The sequence below is a fragment of the Pseudopipra pipra genome, chromosome 1 (genome assembly GCF_036250125.1).
Source record: "Pseudopipra pipra isolate bDixPip1 chromosome 1, bDixPip1.hap1, whole genome shotgun sequence".
Taxonomy (NCBI): domain Eukaryota; kingdom Metazoa; phylum Chordata; class Aves; order Passeriformes; family Pipridae; genus Pseudopipra; species Pseudopipra pipra.
This window is the reverse complement of record NC_087549.1, coordinates 54,431,681-54,454,930: the sequence shown is the minus strand read 5'-3', so window position 1 is coordinate 54,454,930 and position 23,250 is coordinate 54,431,681. Positions and strand designations below refer to the sequence as shown.

Here is a 23,250-nt window from a genome sequence, read left to right as displayed (position 1 = left end):
CATGGTGCAATGATAGCCTAACAACTAATTTTTTCATGACTGTCCCTTGACAGCAAATTTCCTAATTACCCAATGCTTGCTTGCCCCAGTCTATCAGAATACTTAGTGTTTTCTAGTCTCTGAGAGAAGTGAGAGCACGCTAAATGTTCCTTTTATTCTGCAGCTAAACAGGAGAAAGAAACATATTAAAGCGTGTCATGGTCTTCCAGAGATATGTATTTTATATGCATTCCTATAGTTGCAACAGCCTTTTTTGCAGGAACTGTTCTAATCTATTCTTGCAAATACTTTCATTTCACCCTTAAGCTGTTTCAGCTTCCCACCCCTAAAGCTTATAATGAAGATGTGATGCTGACACCCAGAGGAACATGGGTATGAATGTAAATACATTGTATTAGTCTGTAACTCTCGTTCAGAATGTGTTTCTTAATAAGACATCTGTTTAAATTGAGACATGAAAGTCTGTAATGCAATATTCCCTCTGTGAATAATCTATAAGGTAGCAGACGAGTTACAATGAGTAACCAGTAACAGGGGGTTTTCCAGCAATCCAGTTTAATAGTTTCTTCATATGTCTGTGTTTATACATCAAACAAACTTCAAACAAAACAAAACAAAAAAATTAATATACAATTCAAGAAAACACCCAAAGCTTTTACACTTTTGGCTTCCCCTTTGTCGTTTTGCAATTATGTACAAGACTGTCTTATTTGCAATACCTGGTGAGGATTGAATGATTTATTTACATCAGCTGATGCCTTTCACTATGCAATGGAGCTATCTCCTTTTGCCATTTACATTCCTAGTTGCAAGAGCCCACATTTAGGTGCTATTTATGGATGGGGTCAAGAGATGGACTGAAACAAGACAAGATTCTCACTACTGACCACAAACATATCTCTGAAATCCCATTTTCAGATGTAGCTGAAGGAAGATTCCAGAACCTAGTGCACTGATATAACCATTATATCAGTCAGCACAATAAGATATCTTCACTGAGAATAACATTCCCACTCATGTTAGAGTGAGATAAGTGTGAGCTGGAGGAATAATATCTTTTAAGGTGCAGCAGACAAAATGTATAACTCTAGTGCTAAAGCTACACCTTACTTCTCCTGTCAGAGACCTCCAAAGCAAATGAAAACACAAGTGTTCTATCTTTTTAAATGTTTGGAGGAGAATATCTTACAATTTTTCTTACACAAAAGATAAAATTAGGAGGGAAAAATTATCATTTTATCATAATATGCAAACTGTTTCATAGAAACACCAAATAACTTGGTTTGGAAGAGACCTATAGAGGTAATCTATTCCTAATCATTCAAAGCAGGGCCAACTTCAAAGTCAATCACCTTTCAACTTTGACCAGATTGTTCAGGGCTGAGTACAGTCAAGTTTTGAATATCTTTAAGGATGGAGTTTGCACAACAACTGGGCGCCTGTTCCTATGTTTGACCACCCTTATTGTAAAAAATTTCCTATAACTGAATCAGGACTTTCACCTTGAAGGTATAACCTAACACCCATGGAATAAATCATATTCCTTCTATTGAGAACAAGAGTTTTACTGCATCTGTAAACCAAGTATAACAAGCATTATTCTTTCAGATTTCAGAAGGAATAGTTCATTTTTCCATTTTTTCCGATATCTAGTTAGTGGGTTGTCACCACTTGAAATATTTTCATAGCTTAAATCACAGTGCAAGATATGCACCATCCATGCTCATCAAGAAATCAATGCCATACTTCCACTTCCTTCATCTGTGATAAATCCAACATTTTGTACATTACACAGCTGTTGCAGAACAGCACGTTTATGAAAGCATGACTAGATGGAAATTACTCACACAAAAGGCATGAGAGTTTCAGCCTGGAATCCTCTCAACGAAGACAAAATCTGTTTGTTTTGGGGAGCAGAAGTCAGGACTCTTTGTAATAGCAACACGTGCCTGAGGTTTTGAAATCCCTCTTTTGCCATTGCCCGCTATGGTTTTTGATTATCAAACTTGTTTTTTCTCTCCCAGCTTGAAATATACAATCTACAGAACAACTTCCTCCAGTAACAGAGGCTCCTCACAGCCAAAAGGTTTTTCTGATGTCTGTTCAAAGGCAGGCACTCACCCAAGTTTTTCGATCTTCACAAAACATTACATGACTATCTAGAGTCATGTACCCTTTACTTCTCTAGCCCTGGTGAATAAAGAAAACAGACAAACTCAAATCAGCTCAGTCTTCATATTCAGCCTTAAAATCCACCTAAGATACATCACACATCAGTGTGATTAAAACACAGATAGTCATATATGACAAAGTACTGTATCCAACCTGGAAAATCTCATGGTAACATAGGCCTCTTATATAATACACATTTTATGACAGTAACAGTCATGACTGGAATACAAGACTGCTGATATGTGCATGTATATTGGTCATAATTGTTGACCAAGGTATGTGAAGCTTGATAATTGGAGCTACTTCTCTGATTTTATATCTTTAGAAAGAAATAGTAAAAAAAAAAAAAAAAAAAAAAAAAAACCAAAAAAAACACCACCTGGTAATTCTGGACATCAAAATAAGCCAGGCTTATTTTTACCTAGAGAGACAATTTTTTTCCCTAGAGAGAAAGATAATATCAAAAGAAACACATATTGAAAGGATGATGGGTTCATTCACATGGCAGGTCTCACTCATTGCATTTAGCAGAAAGAAAAGTATGGTTTTCTCTGTATAATCCCTTTTAAAAATTCAGCCTTTGGTAGAGTAAATGAGATTCAAAATATTCTTTTCCCCATTATACAGACGCACTGAGTAGCTCCTACCATCAGCAGGACAGAGGTGTGTGGAGGGAAAGAAATGTAAAACCACATGTTAAAAAATAGGTTCTGATTGCTGCAGAAATCATCACAGCTGAACAGAGAAACTATGTTCCATAGGCATTTCAGCAGAGTTATAAGATGAGGCAAGATGTTGCATTTCTATTCTCTTTCTTGATTTGGTTTTGCTTTCTCAATACTTGTCTGATAAACCACAGATCACTCTCAGGCTATAGCAACAAATTATCTCTTTGAAGGTCTTCCTCATTTCCTGGCTACGAAAGGCGTAGATCAAGGGATCGATCACTGAATTGCACATAATGAGAATGAGGTACATGTTGAAGTGAGACATAAAGCAAACACAGTAGAGGTTTTGAGGGCAGGAGATCATCAGGATGAGATGAAGGAAGAATGGAGCCCAGCAAACAATGAAGATGCCAAGAAGCATAGTCAGAGTGATGGCTCCTTTCATGCTGGTTCTTTGACGGACAGAGTTGTACCCAGGCAAAGCAGCAATTTTCTTCACATGAGTACGAGCCAGGAGGAACATATGGATGTACAGTGAGACCATGAGGAACAACATGGTAAAAAACATAGTGATGAGACAAATGACCACGTAAGTTGATTCATAATAAAGAATGAAGATAATGCCACAGCCTGTGCAAAAAGTCCAGATGCATGCAATAATAAGCCCTGATCTTTTCGCTGTCATGATGTTGTGATAGCGCAGGGCATAGAAGATAGTGATGTATCTGTCTACTGCTATAGCCAACAAACTGCACATGGAAGCCACCACAGATATGCAAATCATTGAATCAAAGACATTGTCTATATGACGGACAAAGGCATCTTCCATAATGATGTGTCTATTGTTTATTAAGTATATCGTTATGGTCTCCCAAGCATTAGACACACTAACCAGCATGTCAGCCACTGCTAAACTGCAAACAAAAAAATACATTGGTGAATGCAAGTTCTTGTTCTTAACTATTGCACATATAACTAAGATGTTTTCAAGCAGGCTTATGATGCCCAGAGTTAGGAACACCTCAGCTGCAATGACCACTTGCTCACATGGCGATGACTTGCTCTTGACAGTAGGCCCAGTAAAGTTGCTACCAAAGGCACTCAAGTTTAGTTCAGAAACATACAATTGAGAGGACGTGTTCATGTCTGGAAGCTAACACATTCTATTCCTTCCGAGGGGCTTGCCAAGGAGTGTGATAAATGCATTTTCCAAAAGATAAAAGATCCTGCCAAAAAAAAAAAAAATATTACAATGAGTACAGGCAGAAGTTGACAAAATAAATATCACCTGTTTCTATTTAATTTGGCTCATGCATGTCCTGCCACTTCAACACCGTCTGATTCTAAATTAACCTTTGGTCAGCTCAGAGATTTTCTACCCATCCTTACTGGGAAATTAAAACGACAAACTAAAGAAGAGATTCACCCACCCTTCATTTATTCTTTTGTTTATTCTATTTGGTCCCCTGGAAGAATCCCCCAGATTTTCCTGGAAATTCTGCTGAAAAAACAAACAAGCAGTTTTCACAGTCCTGACTCTCAGACTCCAGAAATGTAGGAGAATGTAGTATTAGGTCCAGCAGAAATCGCTCACTTGAATCCAATATATAGAAGTTTTGATCATTGTCACAATTAAGAATTGAATATTTTCAGTTATATAATTAAATGCTTTCCTGACCTTTGTACTTTTAAGTTTGCATGAACTGTGCTATAAACAGTTTATCTGTGCAATACTACTGTGCTCATTTAAAAGCATTAATGGTATTAAACACCTAACCAAGGCAAATCCATACATTTCAGGATACACTAAGGTTACAGAATTAGTGTGGGTAGAAGTCGTTGTAGCATAAGTTTTCTATTCCAGATCATTAATATTTTATTCAATTTTTTTTTTAATGACAATATTTAGGACAAGTTGTAAGCCATTCTATTCTTAATAAGGGGAACACTTAGAGTTGTTTGTCAGTGACTTGTTGCAAATAAAATTCAAAGCATATAATGCTAAACAATTTTCAGTTTTTAAAGTAGCTTTTTATTTGCAGTGAAGAATTAACTGTACCTATTTATCAGAGCTGCTCCTTCAGCTGCTCTTCCTCTTCATCGCCTGCAACCTTTCCTCCAGAGAGCTGAAGTTTCAGCCCCCCTCCTCTCCCAACATCTGGGGCTGGGGATTCCTTGGTGGGAATAGATGGAAAAAAAAAATAGAGGGAAAGGAATGAGCAAATCCATAGAGTCAAAGCTGATCGCGTATAAATTACTTACCGTGCAACTGCCTTTTTATAGACTCCAAGCAATAATGACTTCAGTACTCAAACTGTGGCTCCTCCTCCCCTTCTTTGCCCCTCTGGACTTCTCTTTCCACAGATCTCGTAGCAAAGGATTGGTTTTTTACCACCATCTAGTGGTCTTCTCCTGTCTTTCTAACTGAACAGTGATTCTGATCTGAAATTCATTATGACCATTCGATAATATTAAAGGGGGAGATGTACTAGGCATGCTCCTTTCCAAAGCCATAGAGTTGTTTCTTTTTTTATTTTTTTCTTTTCTTTGCTGTTGCTAGTTCATGCTGCAATTGTGCTTCAAAAGGGGTGAGAACAGAAGACTCTTATTGAAGTGGGAGGTTTATTACTGTTGTAAGCATTTGTATTATATTCAGTTTTGGGTTTTTTCAGAAATAAGAACCGACTGTTACAAATCTCAGGGAACATGCAGTCAAACCCATCATGCCAATAGAAGACACATTCAAATAATTTGCATGAAAAAAAATAGAACAAATAAATGGTCGTGTTCTCTCTGCCTCGCTAGAACCAAGATTTCAGTGTAGAAATGGAAGGAACACACAGTATCATGCCAGGAGCCAGGGCTCCCCAAAATGTATGTGAATTCCCCAAGGTTTCATGGGACCTAAGAGATATTAAACTCAGCACTCAGTATTCTGATGGCTAAAGTTCCTCTGTGGGTCTAGCAGTCAGGCAGCTGATGTTCCTTCCGGGCCTTAACCAAAAGGTGGTAAAATCAGTGCAAGTCTTTAACAAATCGTCCCTGCTTCTGTGTGTAGACTGGTGAATACAAAGCACACACATTTCCTGACACTGCCAAATGCCCTCCATGTTAGTTACTAACCAGCTAGTCAAATGCCATTCAGTATACAAACTCTCTGCATCTCCAAATCACCACTTTTCCACAAATTAGTGGGTTGAGTTTTTTTCACGGTGTATAACAGTTTCAAATGCTCATTTTTAGCCTATAATATTTTTTTTAAAGAGTCACCACCACCAAACACTAATTTTACTGCTATATTCTGTGCCATTTTGTTTTCAGTGTTCAGCTAAAGTTTATGCATTGAAACCATTGTATGAAATATTCTTATGTACAAATAGTCCCTGCAGCAAAGGTGACAGTGAAAAGCATCTTTATTATTTTGAGTAAAATGTCTCCTCAAGCATTATGCAGTTATAGTCAGGAGATGGAATTTGCCTATCCCTTCTCCCCAGTATGGGAAAGAGAATTTAGATTATCACAAACAAGAGGTAGCAAACTATGCTCAAGTGCAGCTGTTCAGTCTGAGTGGATGACAGCTAGCCAACACACACACTCCCTGCTGTATCTCACCTGTGTGCCAATTCTGAGCTCATAGCTCTTTGCTATGCCCAAAAGAAAAGTATAGAGAAGGGTCACCTGCAGTTCTCTTCCTGTTCTTTAATGGAAAGCATTTTTTTGGTTATCTTTGGTTATCTTTTGCATAGTTTTTGATTTTCCCATTTCAGACCTTGGAAATTAGATACCTAACGGTAAAATTTTACTTCTTTTGGTGTTCTTATATCTAGAAAGAACTGTGCAGACGTTGTGCTCTTTCCACTTCCAATTACGTCTCTTGCAGCAAATTGCTTTGTTATTGATGTTGTTTATTATTCTATTTATTCTATTCTTTCCATTTACAAATTTCTCTGTATGTTCAGTTTAACAGAGCTCTTGGCAACCAGCTTAGCTGCCTTTACAAAAGTTCTCAATGTACCTGGTAGGACTTGGTAGACCAGCCAATTACAAGAAATAAATCACACATCAGGCTGGATGGTTTGGCTGTTATTCCTTAGAGCAATGCCAAGATTCTCATATAAAAATTATGAATCAGCCTTTGGATTCTTGTTCCACACTGCAGGCATAAATCTTGGTACAAGTGTCTATGCTATGCAAAGAAACTCCCTTGTTTACAAAGCTTGCAGAAAAATTGCCTGCCTGCAAAATGGGTAGTGGTACAGATGATTTTTTTTTATATTAGATGATAAAATGGAAAAATACTTCCATCCCCCACCCCACCCCAAAAAAAAGAATTTTATCATTATATTGCTGCAGTAAACAGCTATAAATGTTATGGCTCGACAAGCAAATAACAAAAGGGACATGAAGTAGCAGTGGGTGAAGGCATGCAGGTGAGTTATGAGGATTTTAAGTAAAGGGGTACAGGAGCAGATCTTTGGATTCCCTTGGGAAGAATCCAAGAATGCCTTCACCTTCCAGCTGGAGGACTCCTGAATGAATAGGCTTGCCTTTCAGATGTTCATGACTTTAGTATTGAGCTCCCTTGACTGTTCAGTTAAATAAATTCTCTAACTCTGCCAACAGGTTGGCGCTCAGTGTCTTCCAAGGTCACAAAGGTCATGTCTGGACTGTCAGTGAGAGTAAATGGCAATGTATGCATCACAAAGCCTGAACTGGTATTTAGCTATAGGCTGTACCAACACAGTACCGGACCTGACCTGGGCACCCTGAGGAATACACTGAAGCTCCTGTTCTGTTCTCAGTCCACCATTTTCTTTTCACTGATGCAAAGAGGAAGAGAGGTTGAACGGGGGCCTTGGGGTACAGGTTCACAGGTCTCCCTGCAGCATAGAAACAAGGACAGCTGGGCATACGTCAAGGAGCCTGGATCTGGAGCCATCGACAGTGCTACTGAGGTCCATGGTCATTCCAAAAGGGACACTAAAATGTATCCTTAGGAAGAGGTCTTTTTTATATACTTCATGTAACATCTTACATGGTGTAAAGAAAAAATTAAATGCTAGAATCCCCTGTTTCACTGAACTCAACAAGAAATTTCTTTGGGTTCCAGGAAAAGAGATAGAAAGTGTTACAGAAAGACATCAGTGAACAGAAGAAGTGAAATAGGGTTTCAGCAGAGAAAGAGATGCCAGGGCCTGTTTCTGTCCAATGCCATTTTTTTCAATTGTGAAGTGGTGAGAGAGAGCAGAAGTCGCTTCAGATACATATCTGCCTCTTAGGCTTCAAAAGCAGCCATAACAATGCCCCTGGCAGAAAGAGCCAGCCCCTGCCTGCCATCAGCACCACTGGCAATCATGCCAGAGCTCCCCTTCATCCAGCACATCCACTGGAACTACCTTGACATGTAGGTCAAGTTACACCATGTCAAAACCAGCAGGGAATTGCATGCAATTCACAACAGCAAGATACTGATTTTATCAATAAATATATAAATGGGGCCAACAGCAGAACCTGCACGTGCCCCCAAAGATGTTTCTGTAAGAAGAGCTAGTTACGCTCAGATGCATTTGGGTATTAATCTGTTCTAATCTTAACAGGTTCAGAGATGAGTGTTAGTGAGGTTAATACAAATCTACCAAACTTGTCCAGCGCTACTACATTCAAGCAATTCAATTCCAATGTCCTTCTGAAGCTATTTTTATCTATTGGATGAAAATACATTTGTTCTTCGTAACATTTCTTTGGATTGGTGCTCTTGGCCTGTTTATGAAATCCTTCTTCTCTCTACTTCTTGCCTATGCTGTCATTAGCATATTTCATGGCCACAGAGATCTCTTGCAGACTGCTGCAAGAGATAAGGCATGGATCACCAAAAGGGAAGATCATGGCCTTTTGAATCACATAACAAATGTTCTCTAATTTCTCAGACTGAGAAAATTATTTCTTTTGACCTCTGTGCTAGGTAGCCTTGTCTGAGCCTCATCAAGGTCCCCACTATTACCTCCATATCATTACCAGCCAGTTAGCCTTTAATAAAGACAGGCAATTAATTGAAATTTAAAAAAAAAAAAAAAAAAGGCATCATTACTTCTTGTCCTTAAATAAAGAAAACTGGATGAGGTGGTGGTAAACTATGGTTCAGTCCCCTTGCTTTTCAAGGGAACAGCTGCAAACCTAAAAGTTAGGCTTTGCAGTAAATTGTGGCATAGTGAACACTTTCTTTTACATCACGGCCATAATCTTCAAATCAACATTTGATTTTTTTTTTTTTTTCAAAAAGAAAAGCAAGACTGTGAAAAGACATCAAAATATCACACAAGCTGTGCCCTGTTAAAGGGTAGGATCAGCCATACTTAGTATGACTGCACTACACTAGCACTTTTGTTTATCAACCCTTTCATCTGAGCCTTCAAAATGGTTTGAGATCATCTCTTGTCACTCTCAGTACCTATCTGTGGTCCTCCTTGCATTAGAGTAGAAAGCTGAGAAAGAGTATAAGGCAGTTAAGAAAGACATATCTTAATAACCTTAACTGGATGATGCTGTAAATAGCCTCCTAAACTGTAAAAGAGTAATAAGAGGTGTAGTAACCATCATTTTTATGTGTCTCTAATTAGAGCCAATTCCAGTAATGAATCATCCCCTAGAATTTTATTAGAGGGTGGGTCAGAAGTACAGACCTGGTGAATCACATAAATTTGCCAGCTGCAGACTACACAAAGCACTGATGACCAGCAGAAGACTGTGGAAACTTTCTGACAGAAAAGAAGAGTAATTCAATAATCTACAAATAGACTGGGGTAAAGAAATAAAACAAACAAACCATCTAGCAGGTTCTTACTAGATACTTTTTTCTGGGAAGACTGGCTGACACCCTAGAGTGCTGTGAAACCCTTTAGAAGGACCTCAATAGTTTGGAGAGATGGGCAGAGAAGAACTGTCCCAAATTCATTGAAGGCAGATGCGGGATCCTGCATGTGAGGAAGAATAACCCCATGCACCAGGACAGGCTGGGGGCTGACCTTCTAGAAATCAGCTCTGCAGAAAAGGACCTGGAAGTCCTGGTGGACAACAAGCTGTCCATGAGCCAGCAGTGTGCCCTTGTGGCCAAGAAGGCCAATGGGATCTTGGGGTACATTAGGAGGAGCATTGGCAGCAGGTTGAGGGAGCTGATCCCTCCATTCTACTCAGCCCTGGTGTGTAGGTCTGGAGTGCTGAGTCCACTTCTGGGCTCCTCAGTACAAGAGAGATGTGGAGCTCCTGGAGCAGGTCCAGCAGAGGGCTACACAGATGTTTAAGGGCCTGGAGCATCTCTCTCATGAGGAAAGGCTGAGGGAGCTGGGCCTGTTCAGCCTCAAGAAGAGACGAGGGGAGATCATCAATGTGTGTAAGTATCTGAAGGGATAATGTCAACAGGATGGAGCCTGGTTCTTTTCTGTGTTTCCAAGCAATGGGAAAAGAGGCAACAGACAGAAACTGGTGTACAGGAAGTTCTACCCAAATATGAGGAAGAATTTCTTTCCTATGCAAGTGACTGAGTGCTGGAACAGAGGCCAGAGAGGTTGTGGGTTCTTCCTCACTGGAGATATTCTAGAACTGTCTGGAAGCAATCCTTTGCAATGTGCTCTAGGATGATCTTGACTGAGCAGGGAGGTTCAACTGGATGACCAGCTGTGGTCCCTTCCAACGTGACTCATTCTGTGATTCTGTGCAAGTATTTCTTGCTAAACCACAGAGAGTGCTTAACATGTCTTCATTCATTAGCGCAATTATCAAAAATGAGTGATTAAAAGTGTTACTTCAATGACATGTTTCATGTCTTATTTCTGCAAGCTTATCTGTCAGTATGGCAAAGACAAACATTAAGAGCATATTGTTCATTTGTTTCATAAAATGCTTGTGCATGAGAATCTCTTTTTTTGCATATAAAATGTTGCTAATTTGCTATATAATTCAGCTCCTTGGTCTTCAATTCAGTCTTCAGTGTTTGAATATTTTAACTTTGTTAATGATCCCAGGCAATTCAATGAAAGCTGGTCATATTTTAATATTGAGCAGAAAAGCCCTAGATATTACTTTAGAATATCATAGCACGGCATAACATGGTTTGGTTGGAAGGGACCTACAATAATCATCTAGTACAACTTCACATTGACACTTCACATTGACAATTCCCCATTTTTCCAGCCCAGTTGTAACACCAGTGTTAGGAACACATTTGCTGCCTGGTGGGTCTTCCAACCACCCATATACCAATACATATATATATACAAACAGATCTTTCTGCTGCAGGTGTGCTCCAACATCATTTCCCAGCAAGAAATAGCTGACTTTATTTGCAATTTTCTTGATGGCATCTAAGAAGTAGTACAACCAAAGACACATTTTGTTTCTGTCGGGACGGGCATGGGGCTCTCTGTTTTTAAGAGGCCTGCTCTGCAGTGGCAACTTACCAGCTATTTCCTTTGGCTCAAGGAACAGAGCCATCCTTTCGATGGCAAAGACCTTTTAAAGGACCGTACAAGCCAACCATGATTCACTATTCTTCTCATCTGTATCACTAGCACATGACCTACACACTAAATCTTAAAACTTCCTCAGGCTGATGAGAAGCCAGGAGCCTTTCTTCTGCCCTAGTGTAGTTTCACACATCCCTAAGATACAGACCAGTTCTGAAATTCAGACTTTGCTTCTCTTCTGTCTTCTTTCATGATCCAGTTCCGGCTTCTCTTGCAGTTTAACTCCACCTTTCCTTAACTTTCATTAAAGTTGTGAACTCCCTGGTTTAGAGTTTGCATCTTCGTCATGAAACAAATGTGAAAATACATATACAAACAGGCATTGCACAGTGTCTGAGCACATTGTTATATTTACATTAATAGATGAAAGCCAAGAGAATAGAAATCACTAGCAAAGAGCAAACCTTCCAAACACAGTGCACTGTGCTTAGATCATCCTTCCCTACTTTATTTTAGTGTGAAATATATACTCAAATACACTTTATTTCAGAATAAAGAAGCATGCATTCCTCAAAATGAGTGACAGATTCTGATTTCTGGGGTTTTTTTATAAACTTCTGGTATAAAGAGATCCCTTGAAAAGCTGCTTACTTCCCTCTTCCCAGCACAGGAGCTCAACATGAACCCTTCCCTGGGAGTGGTGTGTTTCCCATCCTGAGCTGGCTGCTTGATTTGAGCAGAGAGCCCTGACCACTCAGTGCCTTTTTGTCCTGTGCTGTCTCTCTTGTCAGGTGTTGGCATTTTAGCACAGCATGACCACAGAAAGGTAAAAAAAAAGCTCAAGGAAAACCTCAAGAAGACACACAGTGAGAATAATTATTAATTCACTATACCCACAAAGAGACATTGCTACACAGGGAAAACTGCAGATGCAGTAATGTGTGTATGCAGTTCCCATCGTGGCAAGTGCAAGTGTCTCTTATTCAATGCATATGATAACTAAACATAGATATATGTGCTACCAAGGCAATTTTTCAAGAACACTATGGCAGCAATATTAACAATTGCCTCTTAAGAAGTAGTATTTAGTGCTAATCTAAGATTTCTGTACTGATATAGAGGTTCTTTCCTCACTCTCTGTTCAGGCTGATAAAAATGCAACAATTTCCTATTTAACAAGGTGTCTAAATCCACCAAAAATTAGAATTAAATAATAGCCATTTAGCTCAGAACTCAATTTTTTTCTGTCAGGCTCTTACTATACTACTTTTCCTGATTTTTCCTACAATAAAGGCTTGCAATTAACAGTATCTTTTTTTTTTAATGTCAAGATTTTTTTTCAATCACTATATCCTAAATGAAAAAAAAACCTGACATTTTTTCAGAAGTTGGAATTATTTTTCTTCTAGAATTCACCCACTAAGGAGTGAAAGTGTAGATTATTGCTATGGCTGAAATGAAAAGATGTCAAAATTAAAAAGGTAAATTATGTCCGCTGGAAATAAACAGATCTGCAGAAAGGAAAGTAGTTCAGTATTGTGTCTGAACCCAAAACATCATCTTCTACACTGCAGTGCCCAGTGCATTCACTTGTACCATTGAGAATTTAAATTAGTTTACACTAAAACAGTCTCCTCAATGGCAAGCTGTTTGCTGACGTACAAAAATCAAGTGACTCTCATAAGCCCCCAAGATTCCTGGCATTTAAGATTTCAAGCATCATTAATCCCTCACAAAAGCAGGAACCACGTGCCCTGATGTCTAATCCAGCATTAAAAGTGAAGCAGAACCTGAGAAAATACTTGTCATACTTATTTGGTGAGGCTGCTGATATGATGTACGTTTCTGATTTTCCTGGGCTTACAAAGTGCTTAGTTACAAAAGAAGACCAGAAGACATTTTCTTTTTGGTACATTTTGAAACATGATCAAAAAAACCTTTCCTTTCTCTCCTCCCCCCCACTCTCCCCCCTGCCAAACAAACAAACCAGCCACAACGCAAGAAACATAGTATGACTTCAGAGAGAGGACAGTCTCTAGAGCAAGCCCTAGTTCTGATGAAAATTAACCCAGAAAGCCCAGTGTATGGTTTAATCACTCAGACTAAGAGAAATTGCAGATTTGTGTCTCCAAGAAATCACTTGCTATTGGATCAACTGGGAAAGCAATTTCTGCAAGAGCTAAGATGGACTGTGCAATGGTTTCTCAACTAAATTACATTTCTACATCTCTAATGGCTGATAAATAAAAAGAAAAAAATTGTTCAGCATCTACAATTTTTCTCACTTTCTTTTGTTGAGCTTCTCATTAATTGCAGTGTGAAGGTCGATGCTGGCTAAACATCACAGACTTCAAAGTGGTGAAAACCTGCATCTTTGAAAAAGTGACCCTCATGCTTATTAAAGCCACTGAATGCCTAACATGCACATCAAATTGTATAGCTGATTGAAAGCGGGGGTTGAAATATTTCCATTTGGGGGATGAAAGATAGATGATTCAAACTTCTGGGGAAAAAAATAAGCTTTAATCTTAAGGAAAAATCAAACTAAATTTTTCCTGTGAATCTGTATTTGAGTCACCAGCCCTCATGGTCTCCAGGGTTGACAGACAGAAAGCTCAAGCACTCTTCAAGAAAATTCCTAGGGAGTTGAGAGGGAAGATGCAGTTGTGTAGACCTTACAGCAGAACATCACCACGACAGGACCTCCTGTTCCACATGCCCATATAAGACACATTGATGGAGCAGCAGTTTGATCACAAAAGCAACATAACCTTTTAGTTCTAGAGACTATGTTTGTACTGCTGTGTACTCTTATGTGTACTGTCCCATGGACATATAAAGCCCCCACCAACATCGTAAAAGAAGTTTAAACAGCAAGGATTGCCCTTGTTAGTATGACTCCATTAATGTCACTAATGTCATGCAGCTACAGAACATGGCTATGATTCGCAAAACCAAGTATATTTTTGCAGATACATACTGGTCTGTCAATGACTAGCTCATGTGACAAATTCCCTGAAAGCCAGCAAGGAACAACTAAAGTCTGAACACTTACAGATGCACAAATTTGTAGCAAAGAACTTACTTCTTCTGGGGAAAAAAAAAAAAAAAAAAGAAGATTCAGGGAAAGTAGCAGCTGTGTAGTCAATTTAGATATATATATGCAAATATTTTTTATTTAAGGGAAGGAGACAAGTTAATCCAAAGGTTTAGATCAATAAGAACAATCAGGACAAAGAGAACTTGCAAGTCTCCGGACTCTTTTCTAGAGAATAAATTTGCAGGCAGAGCAAGTTCAGAGGATCTTATTCAAATGATGAAACAAAAGAAGCCTCATTTCCAGAAATGAGAAAGAAATGCACTTGCTTAGTATACATCTCAATTTTAGGAACAGAATTAGTATTGACCTGCAGAACCAACATTATCAAGTTCAATGATACCATCACTTTTGAAAAACAGGCAACACAAAGTATATACTTACCAATACAACCTGAAGTCAGGCTTAGCAGTAGGACAGTTGGAGCTTTGTCTTAATACACAGTGAGAAACAAACTAGAGAAAATTAATTATCTCATTGAGCATGTTCAGTTTGAGGTTTGCAACCTTTTGGTGCTGAGTTAAAATTAACTACTACTAAAGAAGTGACAATAGCAATGAGAAAACAAAACAGTAGCACACGGCCTTTTTTTTCAGATTTATAAAAGTCTATTCTCAGCAGACTAAACAAGACTAGAAAAAAAATTGCAGTGCTTCTCAGTTATAAATAATAAAATTAATTAAAATACAAAGGCAAATGAAAGTTTAATATTCCAGATTTTGTGAGACAGATTTTAATCAACTAATAAAATTTCCACCTCTTCATCTTTATTAAAGTCTTTCTAAAAGACAGTAAATTTGTCAGTAACTAGATGCAAGAAACATCTTTTTAAATTATTTTGGAATTAACACAGTGAGCATGCAAAGTGCCAAAAAATAACAAGAAGGCCACGGGAATTGCTTGAGGTGACATGCCCCTACAAGTTAGAGGATGCAGTGAGAAGAAGGTCAGGACACCTGATTTTGTGGAAGAGATATGTTTTTTTATCCTTATGGTCTGTGCTGGATTTAGCACACAGTGTAGTGTTTATGCTCTACAATGGGATAATCAATGCCTGACATGATAAAGAGCTGGAACAGGGTGGACAGGCAATTTAAGCACTGCCCTAAAGCATGCCACTATCAAGTTAACCTATCAAAATTGTTTAAAGAAATTTGAACTAGCTGAATGAGTCTGTATTGCATCAGAGCTTTGCATCACAGAGAGATTCTTAACAGAGGATCAGAACAGTAACTTTACTGCCATGTCAAACTGCAGCGCTTACATCCTTTCCAGCTCAGATTCTTGCCAATTTTAATATTGTAGGCTAATGTTCCAACTACTTGCAATTGTGTTAATAAAGTTTTTCGCATGTGAATGTGTCCACCACGTCCAGCCAATAAAACCAAAATACATTGGATATTAATATCTTAGCCCAGTCCAAAATGTTTTCTTCTATTCTGTCAGCCCATTTTTTACTTTATTCTGGACTTCTGATTATTTATGTTTCTTGAAGCTGACCTACAAAATCATTGAATTCTTGATTTTTTTTCCAAGAGGTATTTCAGAACAGATTTTCATTAACAGCAGAATGATTATTACTTTTGAGATTAAAGACGTATGTTTGAGTCATTAAGTATTGACTTAAAGGCTAACTCCAGGCATACATTTTAGAAAACCTTGCCCTACATATTATGAAAATATAATAGGGATTGGCACCTGGAGGGTTGATTTTTAATTTTGCTTGGTTTTGGTGAGGGTGGGTGGGTGGGGCGTTGTATCCTTCCTATTCCTTTGGTATAACTAAAGTTCTCTGAAGTTATCTGATGTGTTTGCTAACAAATGACATCTGTTAGCAGGAATACAGAGGCATAGCAGATGTTTTTTGTACCTACCAAAGCACAGCCCATTATTAAGGAGGAGACACAATCATAATCAGAAGATCGAATTCCAGTTCAGCTTTCTTCATTTAGTTTAGGAAAGATATATCAATTAGAGATCTTTGCCAGGACAGTTTCACCTGGCACATCTGGTTGTACTTGAATGGGTAGAGATGCTTCTGTGTATAACATCTGTCTTTTTGCATCTGTAAATGGCCTGTAACAGTACAACTACACCTTCAGCGAGAAGCTGTACCACTTTCACATGACTAATGACACTAACACAAAACAACTGTTGTCTACAGGTAAGCCCTGTATAAAACTGAGCATTTGGATGCTCATACAACCTCTTAGAGGAGAAATGACGTATTTGTTCAAACTATTTTATTTGCTGCCTGAAAAAATGCAAGGTAACTATGTCAGCAAGGCACTTTTTGCCCTTGTTGAGGGGTAGAGAAACCTTCTTTTAGGTCTGATGCTGAAATCTTGATTAAAATACACCATCTTTTTGCTTTCTAAGAGAATCTGTGCTCTGGTATTTCTCCCTGGAAACAACTGTTGTATCTAAATACCTTTTTGTGTTTAGTTTTTTCTTTTAGCACTAATTGCACTTGGTTTGTTGTTTATAAAAAAAAAAAGAAGTAATATTACTATTAATAATTAATGCTTCTTTCAAGTGCTTCTTGCTGGCAGCCAAAGGTTTCACTTATTCACATGATATTAGGTTGCTCTGTAAGAGACATGCAGCCATTGAAGCTCACTGAGGAGTGGATTTTCATATCAGGGCCTGTTCAAGAGCAGGACAGGGTAGTGGTTCAGCGAGGTTATATCATTCACTGTTCCATCCAATGCTGTGGGTGAGAAAGTGAGCATCAGCCTGTGGTTCCAGAGCAGCATAGGAGATCTGTGGGGAAAAGCTTCTGTTACAATACAGTACAAGGTTGCATCTTGGGGAAAAAAGCAGACAAACAAACTTTACCACTTATTTTGAAAGTCAGAGTTTTTGAGTTAATAAGATAGCTTTTTGCTAGCCTCTGATTGCTGCTATATCATTTTTTTCAGTTTGTGCTCCATATAGGATATGTAAGGTGTTAAGAGGTAAAGTGTTTTATCTGTGCCAGGAGCAGACACACATTGAGGACTGATCATCACAGTGGACTGGAGAAAACATTCAGACAGTGCAACTGGAGCAGGAGAAAGCAGGAAACCACAGGTAGTACACAATATCTATAATGTCACTTGCCTTTCTCTCTCAGGGGGGAGAAGTTAAAGGAACACATGTAAATATATTCCACTATCCCCAGTTTTCCTTCGTTGATTCCAATTAAAAAGTTACTTCATTAATAGTTTCTGTTTCAATGAGCATTTGGGAAGCCAGTGCCCTCTGCTTGATCCATAAGATTAGTAAGCTTGTTTCTTAGAAATAACATGAACAAACTAATAGCATTTTGCAAATTTCAAGCTTCCCATTAGAAGAAATTTTACTGTTTGCTTTCAGTATGGAGAAAAAAATAAGTATACAAGACTGAAGTAATTTGTTATCTTCTAAAACCACAAAAGTCACGTTGGGATTTTACAATTAAAATCAAGCAAAAAAAAATTAGAAAACTTTAAGAAAAATTTGCTGAGTGATGGAAGAGAGACATACTTCTGAATACATTTACCTTAAATTATGAATGAGCAGCATGTCTAGTTTAACTGTTATTGGCAGAGAAAGCACAGTGACCTATCCTTACACTCAGAAATACTGACTGATTTCAGAGAAAGCGATGGGAGCTCTCATAATATCAACAGGCCACAGCTTTAACGAAAATTCCAGCCTCCAGCTTTTCACAGGAGCACTCTACCCAATCTTTAAAGCATATAATGGTAAATTTGGCCCTAAGTGGTTCAAAACAATTTGTTTTCTGATATGACTTTTTCTCTTCAAGGGCACTTTGACCACAGATTAGGAATATAAAAAAGTTTCAAGGAACAGATTTGAACAGACTCAAACAAATGGAAGCTGAATGTTGCACTGAATGGGTTGATGTGACTTTCAGGTGTGAGCGAAGCCTTGTCCAGGAATTCACTCCCTTTGCATCTCCCTGTATTTTAGCTATTATTAAAGGTCACCACAGCAGTATTTTACTCACAGAAGTTATTGGAAGTTGCCTCGACAAGTAGTTGTGGAAAGTTACTCAAAACCACCTTGATGATTTAGGTATACTGGAGTACATGTGGCTGACATTATTCCGGTGTGGAATTGTAAAATCAGATATTCTCTTCAATGGTAGGTTGTTTTACTGATGTTGAAGAGGTAATATAGATCTTCTTCCTCATCTCCATTTTAGATTATACAAATTTTGTGGTTTAACCCCAGCTGGCAACTAAGCACCACACAGCTGCTTGATCCCAGAGGGACAGGGAATAGAACCAGGAGAATAAAGTGAGAAAACCCATGATTGAGATAAAGACAGTTTAATAGGTAAAGCAAAAGCTGTGTGCACAAGCAAAGCAGAACAAGGAATTCATTCACCACTTCCAAAGAGCAAGTGTTGAGCCATCCCCAGGAAAGCAGGGCTCCATCATGACTAACAGTGGCTTGGAAAGACAAACACCATCACTCCAAACATCTCCTGTGCCTTCCTTCTTCTTCCCCCAGTTCTATATGCTAAGCATGACACCTTAAGGTACAGAATGTCTCTTTGGTCAGCTGGAGTCAGCTTTCATAGCTTTCACAGCTGTGTCCCCTCATAACTTCTTTTTCCCCCAGCCTCTTTGCTGTTAAGGCAATAGGAGAAGCAGAAAAAACCTTGATGTTGTGCAAGTGCTGCTCAGCAATAAAGAAAACGTCTCTGAGTTATCAACACTGTTGGCAGCATAAATCCAAAACATGGCCCCATACCAGCTACTATGAAGAAAATTAACTCTATCCCAGCAAAAACCAACGCAACAATCCCATGATTTTCTGTTCCATAATTTCTAGTAAATATATAAATGGGAAAGAATAATGGCTGCTTCTTTTTTCTCTAGGTTGCCTTTGTTTCTTTCCAGACATTAATAAATACATAAAAAGTGATCCCAGGCTGGCCAAAAAACTGCTTCTTACAAAGTCAACAGTAATAAAAGAATACTACTATTCCTGAAGTTGGAAGAGCAATGAGCAAAGAGGTATCAAGGACAAATTTGCTACAAAATTGCCTACACCACTGAAGTTACCACTGAATTTACACTGCCAAACTTCCAAAAAAACATCTAGGTTCCTCTGCAAGCTTAGCAAAGGCAAGAAATTAGGTAGTGCATTGCAACCAGCTACAGTAATTAGCACCTTCTCCATTCACTGTTAATTGCCTCCAAAAAAACAAGAATTATAATCATGCTGCACTCCATCTGTCACTTGGTTACACTAATTGCACAGCCACCAAATTTTAAAACTTAAAACAATGCACTGATAAATAGAATCTTCAATATCCACAAATGTTTAATTGTATCCCAAGGAAGCAAAAAATTATGCTGTGTATCTATGATGAAGTAGACCACTGTAATGACTACACGTGCTTGAGTGAAGACAAGCCTGCAGAAGTTGTGAAAAATCACATTGTATTACTGCTCAGTAGATGGAGCACAAATACATAACATAAAGATAGTCACCAGCAATAATCTTTCCTATAGCTCTGTAATTTACCTGTTTTGCCATCAGAAAGAAAAGTATCATAGACTTCCAAACTTGCTCATCTTGCTATTACTTTTGTTAGGAGGTACACACTGCTGTTCAAATATCCACCGCACAAATAAATTTAGGAGCTAATGCAAGTGGCTTTATATACTCATTTTTATATGCAGGATTTTAAGAGGGACTTGATTTTCAAGGACTGCTGAACAAGTTATCTTTAAACAATCAGACCTTTTAATATTATCTCTAGTAAATGCCTAAAATCAGTAACCTTTTAAAATTGAGCTTTGTTGTATTGAGCATGATATCATATGGTACGGGACATCATTTTGGTCAGCTGATGTTGGTTTACCTGCTGTGTCCCCTCCAACACCTTGCCTATTGGTCTTTGGAGGAGTGGTTTGGAAAGAAAGCCTTGATGCTGTGATAGCACTGCTCAGCAATGGCCAAAACAATGGTGTGCTATCAACACTATTGTAGTCACAAGTGCAAAGCACAGCATCATATGGGCTAATATGAACTCCATCCCAATGGAACAGCAACAAAAGATAGTTGGGTCTTCTTATTCATCCTACACACACACATACACTCCCTCTTGCTGTCTCTGATGGGCACTGTTATTCCTCTTAAGAACATCAGGTGGGAATTGCAAAAGGAACTGTCTGGACGGTTGCATAATGAATACATTCCAGAGACGGGGGAGCTGTGATGATTGCAAACGACTTTGGTACACATCTGCCTGCAAAAGGGTATGAAATGCTGATGGAGATTGGGCCACCTGGGTAAACTGGTCTCCCGAGGTTGCAGGCAGCTTCTGTGTGGATATTCCCCTTAACAGGGATGCCTGCAGGGTATGTCCAGCCTGAAGATGGGAAACAGTCACTTTTGGATGGGTAAGTAAAAGTGTGAAAAAAGTGTGAAAAAGAAAAGAGTGAAATCTGGTCATGTATGGAGATAAAATCCCAAAGTAGCTCCCATAGGTGCTTTGATGCTTTGTAATTTTGCATTCTGCAAGGTCAAAGACTGTAAACCTGTATGTTTCTAGCAAAACATGTTTATATTACAACCCTATAGACCTGTTTATGTTATATACTGTATTAGCAATAAAACTAATCATAATCATCCACATAATCAGTGTCATACTACTCGTGTCATACTATTCGTGCCTGACAAAGACTCTTCCCTCCTCAACTCTACCACACTCAGCCAGATCCTGTACAAGTACCTTCCATATTAGATTTCTCCAATGTTTCTGTAGACTTTGACGGTACCAATTTGTCTAGGTACTGTTTGTGCTATTCTATCTATTATTTTGGCATATGTGCTGATTGCAAGCCCACTGGGCAATGTAGCTAACTCCTTTATAATAAACAGTAAACTAATGCCCTCAGAGCTCAGCCTATGTAGAAGAGGGATTATAGTAAAATAGTTTAGAATACTGTATCAGTTTGGCCTGGCTCTCCTGCCAAGTCCAGGCTGTCTCCTTCCCCCTCCCGCTCTCCCCAGGTGAGGGAAAAAAAAACGAACCACAGAAAAAAACCTGAAAGAGGTCTGAACAAAACGGGATTATATCAAATATCTATATATTACATATATTTACAATTATATATCCAATTAGAATATATTATACACAATAAGGAGCTCCTGGGGGGGGGGGGGGGAAAAGAGGGGAAGGGAAAAGGGAGGGGGAAGCAGGGATAAAAGAACTAAAACCAAATATCTTCTAAATATACCCATTACTATAGAGCTAGTGAATAAACACAAAAAAACTAATTAAATACTTCCCTGAACGGGACAGCAGAACTGTGCGAGGCAGCAGCCAACTCCCCCACGCCTCTCGGATAGATCGGAGATAACAGCAGGTCTGAGCAGCAGGCCCTGGCCTATACAAGCAAGACCGTCTGCGGAGAGACCTGCTGCCTTCAGCCACCGGAAGAGAGAAGAGAGCGAACTCTCTTATCTGTGCCTTTTTATATGTTTTGTTACGGAAAGAGATGATATGGAATACTTCCTTAGATCTCTGACCCCATTGCTAAGGAAGGCCTAAAAAATCCAAGAAACCAACCCACTACATTCTCCACCCCTTATTCCATATCATTTCTTTACGCAACATCTATATCTCACTCGTATCTATATATATAAATGTAGCCCATGTTTATTTTTCGAAGGCAGTTGTCTTGTTGAAGATCAGCACCAACAGGAGCTCGGTTTGGATCCTTGGCCCCAAGGGTGTGTAGGGGTTGAGGAATGTGTAAACTACTGTGCTAAAGGGTAAAGGAATAAGAACTGCTGCTTCTAAAGTCTACTTCTACTATATAACTACTTATAAAGCTTATAAAAATTAGAAAAAAAACCAAAAAAATAAAAGAATCTTAAGGCATCAGTCCCCCCTTAGAGACTGGACAAAACCCAAAGGTCTTGTCCAATCTCTACTACTTACACCTACAACAACTATAACATCGGTACATGCAGTGAGCTATTATACTAACACTAAGTATGTACATTACTAAAATAAACAGTTGTCTCATCCAAGTCCAATTCAGTAACCATGAAGTGAGTTTGTGGAGGACATCTCCTAAACCCAGGGAGACATCATCCAGAGATATTTGGTGCAAGATTTTGTTTTGATTTTGAATTGCGGCCAAATCATTACTAATTCTACCAGTCTGGTCTATGTAAGAGCAGCAACTGGTGTTGATAACTTTACACACATCTCCCTGTGAGGCTAGCAAGAAATTGAGGGCCATTCGGTTTTGTATTACTACATGAGACAAGCTTTGGAATTGTTCTTTTAGGGTTTCAATTGCATCTGAAGTGTGATCTTGAATGTTTTCCATGACAGCTGAAATGTTTACAATTGCTTTTTCCAATTCGCTTACTCCTAAAGATGGGACTAAGGCTCTGACTATGCTGTGGAAAATTGTAGGGCACTCAATAAGAGGATTCCTTTCACTCTTTTTGTATAGGTTTTATCCCATTCCTGTTCATCAATTGGGTCGAGAATTGTTATATTTGGGATTACTGCCCCTAGGGAGCAGGCCCGATTTTTATCAAGGGGCAAAACTTTCCAGGCCTCCTTTTCACAGATCCAGTACCATCCTGAACCCTGGGGAGGAATTAGTCTCAAAGGGAACTGTGCCATCCCTGCAACTATTTCTGGATTTACCCCTTCCTTTGAATTGTTTTTATCACAGCAGGGAGGGAGAATGATTTTTCCTGTAGCATTTACAATCATGCAGGGAACAACATTTTGATTAGAAATCACATTACTTAGGGCCACTGGATAATAAGCCTCTGTAACTGGCTTCCAGGTTCCTGGGAGATTTATCATAGACTTACC

At 38.8% G+C, this 23,250-nt stretch overlaps 1 protein-coding gene across 2 annotated transcripts; it reads right to left on the bottom strand.

The window, feature by feature from the left end:
* Window positions 1–538: 538 nt before the first annotated feature.
* MC5R (melanocortin 5 receptor) lies at window positions 539–21,385 on the bottom strand. Of its 2 annotated transcripts, XM_064657329.1 has the most exons (4): window positions 16,271–21,385; window positions 14,781–14,851; window positions 4,900–5,014; window positions 539–4,066 (listed from the first exon to the last, which is right to left on the bottom strand). In XM_064657329.1, the coding sequence occupies exon 4, from the start codon at window positions 3,982–3,984 to the stop codon at window positions 3,007–3,009; it is 978 nt and encodes a 325-aa protein (XP_064513399.1). In that variant the 5' UTR covers window positions 3,985–4,066; window positions 4,900–5,014; window positions 14,781–14,851; window positions 16,271–21,385; the 3' UTR covers window positions 539–3,006. The 2 variants fall into 2 exon arrangements, with proteins under 2 accessions (XP_064513399.1, XP_064513409.1); XM_064657339.1 differs by lacking the exons at window positions 14,781–14,851; window positions 16,271–21,385 and adding an exon at window positions 5,103–5,398.
* Window positions 21,386–23,250: the final 1,865 nt, after the last annotated feature.

Coding starts and splice junctions, on each gene's coding strand:
- MC5R (XM_064657329.1), bottom strand. CDS start 3,984: ATGAACACGTCCTCTCAATTGTATGTTTCTGAACTAAACTTGAGTGCC.